Source organism: Myxocyprinus asiaticus, chromosome 27, assembly GCF_019703515.2.
Source record: "Myxocyprinus asiaticus isolate MX2 ecotype Aquarium Trade chromosome 27, UBuf_Myxa_2, whole genome shotgun sequence".
Lineage (NCBI taxonomy): Eukaryota > Metazoa > Chordata > Actinopteri > Cypriniformes > Catostomidae > Myxocyprinus > Myxocyprinus asiaticus.
In genome coordinates this window covers 29,749,127-29,763,857 of record NC_059370.1, presented here as the reverse complement: position 1 = coordinate 29,763,857, position 14,731 = coordinate 29,749,127, and the positions used below count along the sequence as shown (strand labels likewise).

Sequence of the window (14,731 nt, the reverse complement as noted above, 5' to 3'; positions counted from 1 at the left end):
AAAATTATGGCTCTCATATGACTGAAAATGTCCAGCTGGGTCTACAGCGATGCATCCCAAATCTTTCATCAATGAGGATTAATGTGTAGCAAAGTGATGAAGAGTGGGAACAACACTGGAACAATAGACTGTGAAATGTGTAAATGTTCAGCATGTGTAAATATGTGGATTTTGTACAGTAGATGCCAAATTTTATTTTGTTATAAAAGGGCATTGACAAAATTGTGCCTGTACATATGTGTTTGTTGTGCTTACAGCCAAACAAACAAGACACACAGTTGTGTTGATGTATATTTTTCAGCTGAAAACTTGTGCTTTTTAATGACTTTTTAGCAGCAGATTTGCTAGCATTTTTGTAACAATCATTGCAGTCAGTCAATTACATGACTAAGAACTGTAAAGAACTCCACTGATGGTGGAGGAATCATGTACTCAATGTGTTGAATGCATCAGGGTTCCTTTTTGAACTTGAGTGTAAAGAATCAAGAACGTAGAGCACAAGTTCATGTAATCCTTTTTTCCCACTGTGGTAATTGCTATACGTTTGTAGTTTTGAAAATTTTTACTTTTAACTCTAAATTTGAGTGAGTTAGATATTTTATATTTTTTAAAGGCAACATTTGCTGTATTTTTATTTTGTTTTTGGTAGAATTTCCAAAGAACTCTTTGGGGAAAAGTGGATTTTTCTGAATATGAACAAAGAATTAAACCTCTCTGGGGATATATTCTTTTATTTTGGATCTGGTCTATTCCTGTTTTTCAATATTTGCATGTCCATTATTTCATTTCCTGAGAGATATTCTAAGTTGTTCAGCATTGTTCTTCAATCATGGTGTAAATGTTGAGTATTTCAACTTGATAACAGGCCTGACATTTACAGATTTTTATTGGGCATTCAATTGGTCATTTCAGTGATAGTCACTTAATCTTGGCCAATGTCTGGCAGATATTTAAGTATTGAGTTGCAGATTGCTTAACTGCCCTTCTATGAACTTAGGTGTGGTCTTTGCAGGCTTTTCTCAAAACAGTTATCTACTGAAGTGTCAAAAAATGATTGCTTATCAGAACCTGTTTTACATTTATATATTTAAAAAATGATTCATGGTAATTAAATTACTAAGCATATTTTATCCTAAAATTTCTTTTAAAAGTGTTTATGCTGTTTGATTGCTGAGATAATGATGATATTTGACGATAAATGGTTAAAGCCACAGACCAAAATCTGTCCATTTTAGACCATTACCTGAACACAAACACTCAACACTAAACTTTAAGTGAATATTCCAGGTTCCGTATAAGTAAAGCTCAATTGACAAAATTTGTGGGATAATGTTGATTATTACAAATAATAATAATCATTTCTACTTGTCCTTCAAAAAGCAAAAATCTGGGTTAGGCTACAGTGAGGCACTTACAATGGAAGTGAATGGGGCCAAGCTGTAAACATTCAAATACTCACTGTTTTAAAAGTATAGCCACAAGACCTAAACAACAGTATGTGATTTTAGTGTGATAAAATCACTTACCAACCTTTTCTGTGCCGAACTCTGTTGCCATGACCATATTATACAGTGAACACTAAAACAACTGTTAAAACTACGATTTAAGCAACTTTACAGCATAAATAATAGGCCTACATGAGTTTCTAAAAGAAGACATTCTAAAAGAAGAATTAATGTGCTTTTATAAAAATATAAGCTTCCCATTTCTGCCTTTAAACACTCAAAAAACGGGCCCCATACACTTCTATTGTAACTGCGTCATTACCTTTAAAAAAATAACTAAAAATAAAAAACAGACGAATAGAAATTATTTTTTTGTGGTAATCACATGCTATCAAATGAGCTTAACTTCAATTGAACCCGGAATATTCCTTTAAGTCATATAATTTCAGTATGGGCTAAATCCTCTATATAGGCTACTTGTAAATAAATTATTAAAAATTGTTTGATATTAGAACTAAGGAATTTGTGTGTTTCTTTGGTATAAAAGTATATTGTCAAGATATTCCAAGATCCGTAAAACTCGTGCGTCGTGAACAAATAGGCATTTATCATTGTCAGTTTAGGCAAATTCTTTGCGTAAAAAAAAAAAAAAACAAGTCTAAAATATTTATTCATACCAACATTTGTCATAAAATATCGTCATATCAAAGGAAAATTTGGAAAGTAAATTCACGAGTTAACATTCTTGACAAGAGAGAATGGCTTAGTTCGACTTAACGCGTACTCTTCCCTAAATCAACTTTTATGTGCAGCTTTGTTTCGCTTTGTCGCTCTGGATAAGCTCTTAGATAAATGAGTTTCATCTGAAATGAGATTAGAGCTTCAGAAGATGAATGCACTCGCCAAATAACCGGCTGCCGCTTGAACCGGTTATTACAGGGGGATAAGTCTCCCAAATGCCATTTATCACAAAAGGTGTAAATAGATTAGATTTTTAAAGAGGACTTATCCAGACCGGATGTGTGCTTTTATCTGTTCTGATAAAAAGTCAGCCACGTACCTTAATAAAATATGGGGATCTAATGGTTTTCTTCTTTGATTAAGAATATTGAATGCAACCTACTTTTACATAATTCTATAACCGTGCAACTGCTTTATTCATGTGGAGCAGATCAATTCTTCTGGAATATTCAGTTTCTTAGTCATTTTTTATGTTTTATTTTTACGAATTGTTCTTGGAGATTTGTAGCGAATACGCAGACAAACTTACACTTAGATGTAAACCACATTCTCAGATTTGTGTGAAATAGTGTAAGCCTAGCTGTCACCCGACCCTTATTGTTTCTCAGAAGGTGGCGGACACGCGTACCTGTCATGCTTTCGCAAGCACATTAAAACTCACAGCCTTCTTGTATATTTTGAAGGGATAATTTTCCGTTAAATTTAACCAGCATGGAGGAATGCTCAAACCCATTCACTGTACAATTTAAGTAAGTCAATTCAAGTCAAAACAGGCTACTGTTTTTTCATTAATCAACCTAGATCATTTAATTTTAAGTGTTAATAACTGCGCACATCAGCGCAAAGATACTGTTGATGTGTGTCTGTAAGTTTGGTCACATTATATATGTTATATGCTCTACCAAGACAATGGGTTGACCGGCCCTGAGCGTAGGTGCCGACTTTTTCTCTGCCTTGTCACTCCTGGGAACAACGTTTATAGCATCGCCATCACCCCACTTCGCTAGTGTAACATGTGGTTTCATGTCCATTTGTCAAAAACTGTCAAATAAAACCGACACGTGTCCTGGCCTGATTATTAAAATAAATGCAGAGTGGGAAAGGCACGTGCAAAAAGCCGGGATGGTGGAGGTGGCAAAACAGAACGTACCCACAGAGACCACTGAGCATCACCAAATACCCAAAATATACCCCAAATTCACTTCACCATCCAAAATGTAGCCTATAGGCTACTTGGTATTGATATGGCTGAATTTATTTCTATAGGCCACTTTAGCCATTCAGTAACTGCCAGTCCTGCTCTGAGTGCAACCCGAAATAAATGGATCATGAGAATCTGACAGCTGTTTAAGAATTGTTTATGAACAAACCAAACTACACAACACCTTAAAAAAAATCCAGTCCAAAAAAGGTCTAGGCCCTACTTCAAACACAATCAAATCAAATCACTTTTATTGTCACACAACCATATACACAAGTGCAATAGTGGGTGAAAATCTTGGGACTTTAAATAATACCTTAAAGTCTGTCTGTTTAATTAGCTTTGCATATTATTGGTTCAATAAATAGCTAATCCTTTTAGAAGCTTTTCGTCACAGTTTACGATTTCGGCTTAAGGTGGAAGTGCTGAAAACCTTATTCATCTCCCTTACAAGTAGCGCCATTCTTTTAAATGCCTTTTATTCATGTGCTTTAATCCCCAGCGGGTGGGAAATGAAGGGGGACAGATCCCCTCCACGGGGTATTAATTGGGGTAAGCATCCACAATGCGGACGTCTGTGCTTCAGTGGTTCTTCATTCTGCGTCCGATGGCCTGTTGCGCAGGGGCGGATACACACCCTGTTGACCGAGCGCTTCAATGACATTACCTTGACCAACATCTGGCCGTATGCACCACTTGCCTGCCCTTTTAATTAGAAAACGAGTCATCTCACCTCACTGGTCAGCTCTCAATGCACTAATATGTTGATGTAGCCTATTATAAGAAACACTGACCTTGGTTTTATGCTTTTAGCCAATATAAAAGTTTTTAATGCGTAAATAGCTATATGTCAACCTGTTTAACATTCTTACTTTTATAAAATACAATTTGAAATACAATTTGAGTTGGGTAAGTTGTGCCACTTTATATTTAAGTTGTCTGCTAGTCTAGGAAAGGGGAAATATGCTTGATTATTACAGGATATCTGCTACCGAAATTAAAAGCAGCTATAGTTTACCTTTGTTAAAACATGATGACTTTGTTTGGGAAATCCTTTATCATTTCCCTCCTCAGATTCTTCTGGGACACTTTACCCCACTTCAAGTTTTTCAATAAGATCAACGTAATTTCCTGCATTTTATTGGATGCAATGTTTGCTATCAATATTGTTTGAGCCATTGGCACGGCTAACCCGAAGGATCTGGCACACTTTCTGCCAGAGCTACATTTTAAGGAGAAAAAAAAAAGAATGAATAATTCATAGCCATTATTAGCCAAATGATTTATATTGTTTTCTTAATTGTCAATTCACAGTATGATAAATATTTTTTAACCTGGATAAGCTTGCTTTTACATAGCCTGCCATATAAAAAATTTCTTTAGACAAAATGTTCAGATTATTTTTAGCCTAAAATTGCATCACTTTTTCTCATGTGCATTTCTTGCAGCTGTGTATGATGGACCCTTCCTGGATATACACTGATCAGCCACAACATTAAAACCACTGACAGGTGAAGTGAATAAAATTTATTATCTCATTACAATAGCACCTGTCAAGGGGTGGTATATATTAGGCAGCAAGCGAACAGTCATTTCTTGAATTTCATGTGTTGGAAGCAGGAAATATGGGCAAGTGTAAGGATCTGAGTGACTTTGACAGGCCAAATTGTATTGGCTAGATGACTGAGTCAGAGCATCTCCAAAACAGCAGGTCTTGTGGTATGCAGTGGTTAGTACCTACCAAAAGTGGTCCGAGGAAGGGCAACCGGAGAACTGGCGACAGGGTCATGGGCGCCCAAGGCTCATTAATTCACGTGGGGAGCGAAGGCTAGCCCGTCTGGTCCGATCCCACAGAAGAGCTACGGTAGCACAAATTGCTGAAAAACTTAATGCTGGCCATGATAGAAAGGTGTCAGAACACACAGTGCATCACAGCATGCTGCGTATGGGGCTGCATAGCCGCAGACCGGTCAGAGTGCCCATGCTGACCCCTGTTCACTGCCAAAAGCACCTACAATGGGCATGTGAGCATCAGAACTGGACCATGGAGCAATGGAAGAAGGAGGCCTGGTCTGATGAATCATTTTCTTTTAGATCATGTGGACGGCCGGGTGCGTGTGCATTATTTACCTAGGGAAGAGATGGCAGCAGGATGCACCATGGGAAGAAGGCAGGCTGGCAGAGGCAGTGTGATGCTCTGGGCAATGTTCTGCTGGGAAACCTTGGGTCCTGGCATACATGTGGATTTTACTTTGACATGTACCATCTACCTAAAGATTGTTGCAGTCCATGTACACCCCTTCATGGCAACAGTATTTCCTGATGGCAGTGGCCTCTTTTAGCAGGATAATGTGCCCTGCCACACTGCAAAAATTGTTCAGGAATGGTTTGAGGAACATGACAGAGTTCAAGGTATTGACTTGGCCTCCAAATTCCCCACCATCAATCCGATTGAACATACACTATATTGCCAAAAGTATTCACTCATCTGCCTTTAGACGCATATGAACTTAAGTGACATCCCATTCTTAATCCATAGGGTTTAATATGACGTCGGCCCACCCTTTGCAGCTATAACAGCTTCAACTCTTCTGGGAAGGCTTTCCACAAGGTTTAGGAGTGTGTTTATGGGAATTTTTGACCATTCTTCCAGAAGCGCATTTGTGAGGTCAGACACTGATGTTGGACGAGAAGGCCTGGCTCGCAGTCTTCGCTCTAATTCATCCCAAAGGTGCTCTATCGGGTTGAGGTCAGGACTCTGTGCAGGCCAGTCAAGTTCTTCCACACCAAACTCACTCATCCATGTCTTTATGGACCTTGCTTTGTGCACTGGTGCGCAGTCATGTTGGAACAGGAAGGGGCCATCCCCAAACTGTTCCCACAAAGTTGGGAGCATGGAATTGTCCAAAATCTCTTGGTATGCTGAAGCATTCAGAGTTCCTTTCACTGGAACTAAGGGGCCAAGCCCAGCTCCTGAAAAACAACCCCACACCATAATCCCCCTCCACCAAACTTCACAGTTGGCACAATGCAGTCAGACAAGTACCGTTCTCCTGGCAACCGCCAAACCCAGACTCGTCCATCAGATTGCCAGATGGAGAAGCGTGATTCGTCACTCCAGAGAACGCGTCTCCACTGCTCTAGAGTCCAGTGGCGGCGTGCTTTACACCACTGCATCCGACGCTTTGCATTGCACTTGGTGATGTATGGCTTGGATGCAGCTGCTCGGCCATGGAAACCCATTCCATGAAGCTCTCTACGCACTGTTCTTGAGCTAATCTGAAGGCCACATGAACTTTGGAGGTCTGTAGCGATTGACTCTGCAGAAAGTTGGCGACCTCTGCACACTATGCGCCTCTGCATCCGCTGACCCCGCTCTGTCATTTTATGTGGCCTACCACTTCGTGGCTGAGTTGCTGTCATTCCTAATCGCATCCACTTTGTTATAATACCACTGACAGTTGACTGTGGAATATTTAGTAGCGAGGAAATTTCACGACTGGACTTGTTGCACAGGTGGCATCCTATCACAGTACCACGCTGGAATTCACTGAGCTCCTGAGAGCGGCCCATTCTTTCACAAATGTTTGTAGAAGCAGTCTGCATGCCTAGGTGCTTCATTTTATACACCTGTGGCCATGGAAGTGATTGGAACACCTGAATTCAATTATTTGGATGGGTGAGCGAATACTTTTGGCAATATAGTGTATATGGGATGTGCTGGACCAACAAGTCCGATCCATGGAGGCCCCACCTCGCAATTTACAGGACTTACATGATCTGCTGCTAATGTCTTGGTGCCAGATACCACAGGACACCTTCAGAGGTCTTGTGGAGTCCATGTCTCAACAGGTCAGAGCTGTTTTGGCACCACGAGGGGGACCTACACGATATTTGGCAGGTGGTTTTAATGTTGTGGCTGATTGGTGTATGGTCACATTACAGAAATTGTGTTATTTCTTTGATCAAGGCTACACTTCTCACCAGATAATTGGAAAAGAGTGTTATGGATCTTAACCCCATTGAGCTTTTGTGGGATCAGCTAGACTGTAAGGTGTGTGAGAAGTGCCCGACAAGACAGCCACATCTTTGGCAAGGGCTACAGGAAGCATGGGGTGAAATGTCACCTGAGTATCTAGACAATCTGACAGCTAGAATACCAAGGATCTGCAAAGCTGTCATTGCTGCATGTGGAGGATTTTTTGATGAGAACTCTTTGAACTAGTTTAGTTGTTTTTTTTCAGATTGTAATAGTAATTTTTCACGTTATTAATGTCCTAACTATACATTCTGATCAGTTGAATGCCACTTTGGTGAATAAAAGTACCAATTTCTTTCCATAAGAGCAAAATCTGTACATTATTCCAAACTTTTGGTCGCCAATGTATATATACACCGATCAGCCACAACATTAAAATCACCTGCCTAATATTGCGTAGGTCCCCCTCATGCCGCCAAAACAGCGCCAACCCGCATCTCAAAATAACATTCTAAGATGATATTCTTCTCACCACAATTGTACAGCGCGGTTATCTGAGTTACTGTAGACTTTGTCAGTTTGAAGCAGTCTGGCCATTCTCTGTAGACCTCTCTCATCAACAAGGCATTTCTGTCCATAGAACTGCCACTCACTGGATATTTATTGTCTTTGGCACATTATGAGTAAATTCTAGAGACTGTTGTGTGTGAAAATCCCAGGAGATCAGCAGTGCCCGTCTGGCACCAACAATTATCTATGCGATTATCTAATCAGCCAATCATGTGGCAGCAGTGCAGTGCATACAATCATGCATATACAGGTCAGGAGCTTGAGTTAATGTTCACATCAACCATCAGAATGGGGAAAAATTAGATCTCAATGATTTGGACCGTGGCATGATAGTTGGTGCCAGATGGGTTGGTTTGAGCATTTCTGTAACTGCTGATCTTCTGGGATTTTCACACAAAACAGTATCTAGGATTTACTCAGAATGGTGCCAAAAACAATAAATATCCAGTGAGTGGCAGTTCTGTGGACAGAAATGCCTTGTTGATGAGAAAGTTCAACAGAGAATTTCATCTTAGAATGCTATTCTGAGATGCAGGTTGGCGCTATTTTGGCGGCATGAGGGGGACATACACAATATTAGGAAGGCGGTTTTAATGTTGTGGCTGATCGGTGTGTGTATATGTATGTATGTATTCTAGTTAATGCAATGAGCATTTTTAATGCACTTTTGTCATATTAATAATTCACAGTGGAAACTTATTGAAAATTAAAAGCTTAATCCAAATCGGTATTTCTTTTCTATTTAGTTTAGCCTAGAATCCTACTCTTGTATTCCACACTCTGTTGTCTCTAGCAAATTATTATTTCATTTCCATTCTCTCAAGACCTCAGTGGATCTTTTATATATGAACTAAAAGACAACAGGTGGAGACTGAACATAAATAAACAAAATTTATTGATAGCGTAATAGCATCAAACAAAAACCTCCAGCATTCTGTTAATGGACATGTGAACAAGCATGTGTTATTAGCAGGTATATTCAGTCTCTGAGTATCGCTGGATAAAACTTGTGTCCCAGTCTGTGAATATATTTATAATCCATTTAGACCTTCCCAACTGGGTGACCCTGAGCACGCTGGTACTCCTGCTGTAGGCTGGATAGAACTTCTCGGTGCTGCTCAGACTTCCTCTCCATGTCCTTCAGTAAATTTTCATAGCGCTGACTGAGATGAAGGAGAAAACAGTTCAATTCAAGTGCAAAATACAGACTGCCACAACATAATAAAAAGCAGACTTGCAGAGTCCATAATGTTGTTTCATAAAATCAATGCATTATGTAAAGTTGTCATTATTTAGACATACATTTCACCATTAATGTATTCCAATCTCTTGCCCACTGTTGCTTTGGCTTCATCTAGATCCTGTTTTACAAGAACTGGCCCAATTAATTTGTAAACTGTATTTTGGCTATCCAACAAGTTAAGCTCCTGTGGAGGGAAATCAATATGGTATTTATTAAACTTAAAAAATATTCTATATATAAATACAATTTCAAATATAGTAGACATTTATACCAAGTATGTTGTAGTAAACTGAAACAATATGACAACATCAAGAAAAAGACAATTCTATTTGCATTCTTACCTCCTTAACAATATTATTTTCAGTCAACTGTGCCTCCAGTTTCTGTCTTGCTGACATACTTTTGTTGACATCTGTGAAAAACAAACAAATAATTGTTCACATGGGTTCATAGGGCCTCTATTTACAATAAAACAATCTGACATATCCATAAACAGAATATCCGTCAAACGCATTTATAATGTACACTACTTTAAATCAATGCATTTCAATAGTCAGAAGATAAAAACACTTATGTTTGCATGTAGTCTATTAGATATTAAGTAGAACAGCATTAAGCTGTTTACAAATAAAATATAAAAGGCATCCAACAATGAGCTAAACAAATGAAAACCCTTTTAAGTGACTTAAGAGAAGAAGCAGATGACAGCTCAGGTGCTGATTAGCTTCACTCCAACTTATGAACCTTACTGTACATGTAGAGAACATAACAGACTTCTCAATAAGAAACAACTTTGCAAGAGCACGTAATATCTAAAATGTATGGTAAAATGTTCATGCTCAATGCACAAGCAGGTGAGAATACTGGAAGGCTTGGTAACATAGTTAGCATTTCTGCTAGCATTGTGAGAAGATACCTTTTTGCAGTTGTTGATATTTATCCAGTTCAGACTGTAATTTCTTCTGAATAACTTCAGCCATCACACCAGTTATTTTAAATTCTAACCACTCTTCACTTTACTTACTAATCACAAACAGAGATATCTTGAATCAAAACCAGTCATTCAGCACACGGATCATGCACACAGTCAGAGGCGCACAGGAAATGACGCAATATTCATGTTCATGTTTTTTTTATTTTTTTGATAGTGCAAAGACGCCATCTAGTGTTGAAAATTGAAAGATTTTATGGTAATCCAGAGATGTAATAAAATAATAATAATAATAATAAATCTGCTATGCCTTTAATTTCTTGGTCTAATAATTTAAGAAGAAAAACTAATGTTTTGTTTTAAATAATTTGAAACTTTTGTTACAATGTTTTATTCATAAATATAGATTTTAAAAAACACCACCTCAACTGTATGGAGCTGTGCCAGTCTCTTGATGCCCTAAAAATACAGTTAAATCCTCAAGCCAAGAAATTGTATTATATAGCGTATTTGTTAGATATATATAGTGGTAGAGTTTGATTCCAATAAGAAACGTAATCCAGAGCTTTTCTGTTTCAGTCTTCTCGTTTACATTGATTTGGTTCATCACTTGTTCAGAGTAAAATTATTTTAGTGTCTACAAACGGCGAACACTGTCAAAACTCATTTATTACCGATATATTAAACCTACATTTGATCTGTAAATACTGGATATTTAACCCTTGTGCGACCTTCGGGACATTTTTGTTTTTTCTATCATTTTGGTTGTGTTATATTTTGCCAAAGGTGTATATTTTGGGGGGGAATTTTGATTTTGATATTTCAACCTCAGTTCCTTAAATACATCTATAATACACTGTGTACACAAAATAGTTACACTCTGGAACTTCAGGACAAAAATGTCCCCATTGAAATATTTGATCCCAGTGCTATTAAAGCATATAATCGTTAATTCTATGATATTATGCTTTCATTCCAGAGCCCTGGCTTCAAAAGTATTAATTTTTTTTTATATTTCCCATCAGATGGTGCCATTTTTCTCATGTTTAGCCTATGGAGCAAATGCATGCTTTTTTCCTGTTTTCTGTTTGCTGTATTATAGAGCACTGTAGGCCAATTGAATAAATTATGCAGCTAAAATTGTGTGGGTGTGTTAGTATGGATGTCAGTGTGTTTTGTATGTGTGTACTGAGAAATTTGTGTGTGTGTTTGTGTGTGTGTGTGTGTGTAAAAAAAACAGTGGCATTATGTAAACAAACAGGCATTAAAAGGGTTAAAATCACATTACATTTTTGTCCTCTAAGGTCCTGAGTGTGTGTGTGTGTGTTTTAAATCTGACACTGCACAAAAAATAATAATGCATCAAAATGTAGTTGTTTATCATTGGCATTATATAAACAAACTGGCATTTAAAGGGTTAAAATCCTGAAAATGAATGAATATTTGGTAGTTATGATCAGGACTATCTCATTAAAAGTGGAAAATAATATTAATATATAATATTATTATGACAGTTTTTTGACGTGGACATTTTTGTCCTCGAAGGACCTCTGAGTAACTTTTTTTTATTGACGCACAAGAGCTCAACATTTATAGGTGTAGTTTGTCTTCCTGTCCATTTGGGGGCAATCGAGTTTCGTCAAACCATTTGCTTTGACAGTAAGGATGCAATATGGCAGCCCGCATGGTTCAAAACTAACGTGAAGGTCTTTATCGTTTGTGCTTGAAAACAGATTACCCCTCTGTCAGGTAATATCAATGATATGTCATCTTACCAAATGTATTGCCTGTTTTAAATCTGCACTCGCAAACTGCTTGATATAACCAAATTTAGGCAGTGCCACGTGCTGTTTGTATGTGCACGTGATACGGTTCTGCTAGACTTGAGAATTATTATAATTAAACTGGCACCTTTCCTCTTAATCAGTCTCCACCGTAATTGATGCTAGAGTTGAGCAAGGCTAGGTTCACATAGGACTCTTCTCTATGAGACTCGTGTCATTTCATTTATCACCATTATACATAACACATCATACATTTAATATCTACTGACGTACTTAAAAAACGATTTAAAAGAAGAAAATGATCACAAATGTTCAGTCTTGAAACTCAGATACTTAGCGGAATATCATCTGAACATGCTAGTTAGAGTGTCAGCGTGTGTTGTGCAATCTGGTGTGGTAGTATTACAGCACTGCAGGTTGTAGGTTCAGTCCTTAGAAGGCATGAACAGTTACTGATAGAGGTCACTATATGACCATGGTACACTGTTGAAAAGCAGTAGAATAGATAGTACATAATTCCCTGTAGATAGCTGGAGAAGACTGACACTATATTAAAATTGCACTATGTAAGATTTTTTGGTTAAACATGAACAAATTGCCATTATTGATTGAGTACATAAACAAAACAATGTCCTAACCTTACCCCAATTCACTACGGTAAGCCTATAAAAATGATTTGTAATTTGAGCAGTCAAATTATTATTTTTTTTAATCTAAAATTGTACAAAATAAAAATAATACATGCCACTGTAGTCGCTGTCCATGTGTCAGTGCTGAAATGTGACCATATAGTGCTGCTCATCATTGTAACATCATTATGTTTGTGCGTAACTTTACAATTTGTCATTTACCTTGCTAAAATGTGTTTTAAAATACTTTAAAAAAAATATTTGACCTAATTAACTGCATATTTACATATTTGTTTTGCAATAACTTTGTGCAGAACAATCTTTTTCTTTTACACAATCTGCTTCCATTATCAGGTGTGCATTTGTAATATTACATTTTCACAAATTTCTCTCGAAAGCTATGAAAGCTTCCAGGACTAATGAAGACAGCGGAGGCCCTGTGTATGATCCTGCTAATTACAAGCATTCATTGAATATTATTCCGTGTTATCACAGAATACAAAATAAGGAGACGTTTGGAAGATGCGCTTTAGGGACGTTCAGCAATAAAGCAGAGGTCTGCTCTTTACTCCCAAAAGTGATATCGGTGACAGTAATGCTGCATGTGCAGTTCTACACAACTTGTAGTGCTGACGAGTGAGCCTTTGGGTGTCAGCAAGGAAGAGGACATGAGGATAAAAGCGTCTGCCAAATGAATAATTGTAAATGCAAGATGAGCAAATATATACAGATGATTTTCATGCATGGCAGCAAGTTAATTACTTGTTTCTTCTCTTTCTAATATTAATTTATACAGTTGTCAGCATCAATCATGCCACAACTGTGTTGTTACCAACTTGTCCAACTAATCCACACAAATAAATCTATTTGCTTACTAATTAATCTATTCATCCATTTAGATGATCTATTTTACGTATTTCATTATTATTATTATTATTAATATTATTATTATTATTATTATTAGACTTGTCTGTTAAAATAAAAATAAATAAAACACATATATCCTGATATTATAGTCTCAGCATGTAGTGTAGCTAATGGTATTTAAATTGTATAAAGTGTAATTTTGCGTTTGTTCTGCAGGTGTCTGCATAAGTCTATGTCCTTACGATGCTCTTAGCGCTGTACAATTACTCCAGAGCACTCGTTAATCTATGAGTATTTTCAAGCACTAAAGTTACGATGCTTTTGGGAAACGGGCCGCGAAACTAAGATGAACTGTAAGTCAGATTCTACGATCTACATAGGCTTACAATGCTTTTGGGAAACGAGGCCCAGTTCAGTAACACTCACACAGTTCAGGACAGCATTACTGCATTCTAGGCAAGGCAAGGCAAGTTTACTTATATAGCCCATTTCATACACAATGGCAATTCAAAGTGCTTTACATATAAAATTTAAAGAAAATACAAGATACAAAATAATATTAAGTTGTTAACACCATCCATAACTGTCATTAACCTTCCCTGATTAAACAGAGGATAAACAAAAATTGTTAACACGCACATTGAGAAAAAGTTACATAAAAATAAAATAAAAAGGATAAAATAGAATAATTAAAATGAAAGAAAGAGAAAAGCTAAATGATTCAGTGAAATCAATAAGTGCAGCACAATGCTCAAAAAGAAAATGCACAGCTAAACAGAAGTGTTTACAGTCTGGATTTAAATGTGGCTATGCTGTTGGAGCACATCTGACCTCTTCTGGAAGCTGGTTCCAGCTGCGGGTGGCATAATAGCTAAACGCTGTCTCACCTTGTTTTGAGTGAACCCTCTGTATGTTTAACTGACTTGATCCTAATGGTCTGAGAGGTCTGTTAGGTTTATATTCAACAAGCATATCTGAAATGTATTTAGGTCGTAGGCTATTGAGCGATTTATAAACGAGTAGATGGATGTTTATCTGTTATCTGTTTGCTGAAGTTGTTTACCTGCTATAATGCTTGGATATTTTTTATGGTAGGGTTGTTGAAGCTTATATTGCTTGTCATGCTTTTATGAATCGAACATTACTCTTGTGTTAACCAATATGTTGTCCGGTGAAGTTAATGACATGTTTAATATGTATGACTTATGAAATTGACTTCTTGTAATTGTTATATTGCATATTTAAGCATTATTGAATCCTCGTTTTATGTTTTTAGTGTACGGTGTTATTGTGTGCTTTACATAGAAATGCTATTGTAGTAACTGAGGCTGGACAATATAG

At 37.3% G+C, this 14,731-nt stretch overlaps 2 protein-coding genes across 4 annotated transcripts in view; one reads left to right on the top strand and one right to left on the bottom strand.

The window, feature by feature from the left end:
- Nucleotides 1–8,813: 8,813 nt before the first annotated feature.
- LOC127417886 (prefoldin subunit 6-like) lies at nt 8,814–10,279 on the bottom strand. Its single transcript, XM_051658140.1, has 4 exons — nt 10,096–10,279; nt 9,521–9,591; nt 9,239–9,363; nt 8,814–9,099 (listed from the first exon to the last, which is right to left on the bottom strand). The coding sequence occupies exons 1-4, from the start codon at nt 10,157–10,159 to the stop codon at nt 8,979–8,981; spliced, it is 381 nt and encodes a 126-aa protein (XP_051514100.1). The 5' UTR covers nt 10,160–10,279; the 3' UTR covers nt 8,814–8,978.
- Nucleotides 10,280–11,736: 1,457 nt separating this feature from the next.
- The window catches only part of LOC127418051 (39S ribosomal protein L11, mitochondrial-like), a 54,473-nt gene continuing 51,478 nt past the window's right edge, over nt 11,737–14,731 (top strand). For all 3 annotated transcript variants that reach the window (XM_051658388.1, XM_051658385.1, XM_051658387.1), the window contains exon 1: nt 11,737–11,859. The gene's annotated coding sequence lies outside the window, so the exon portion shown is untranslated. The remainder of the gene's footprint in view (nt 11,860–14,731) is intronic.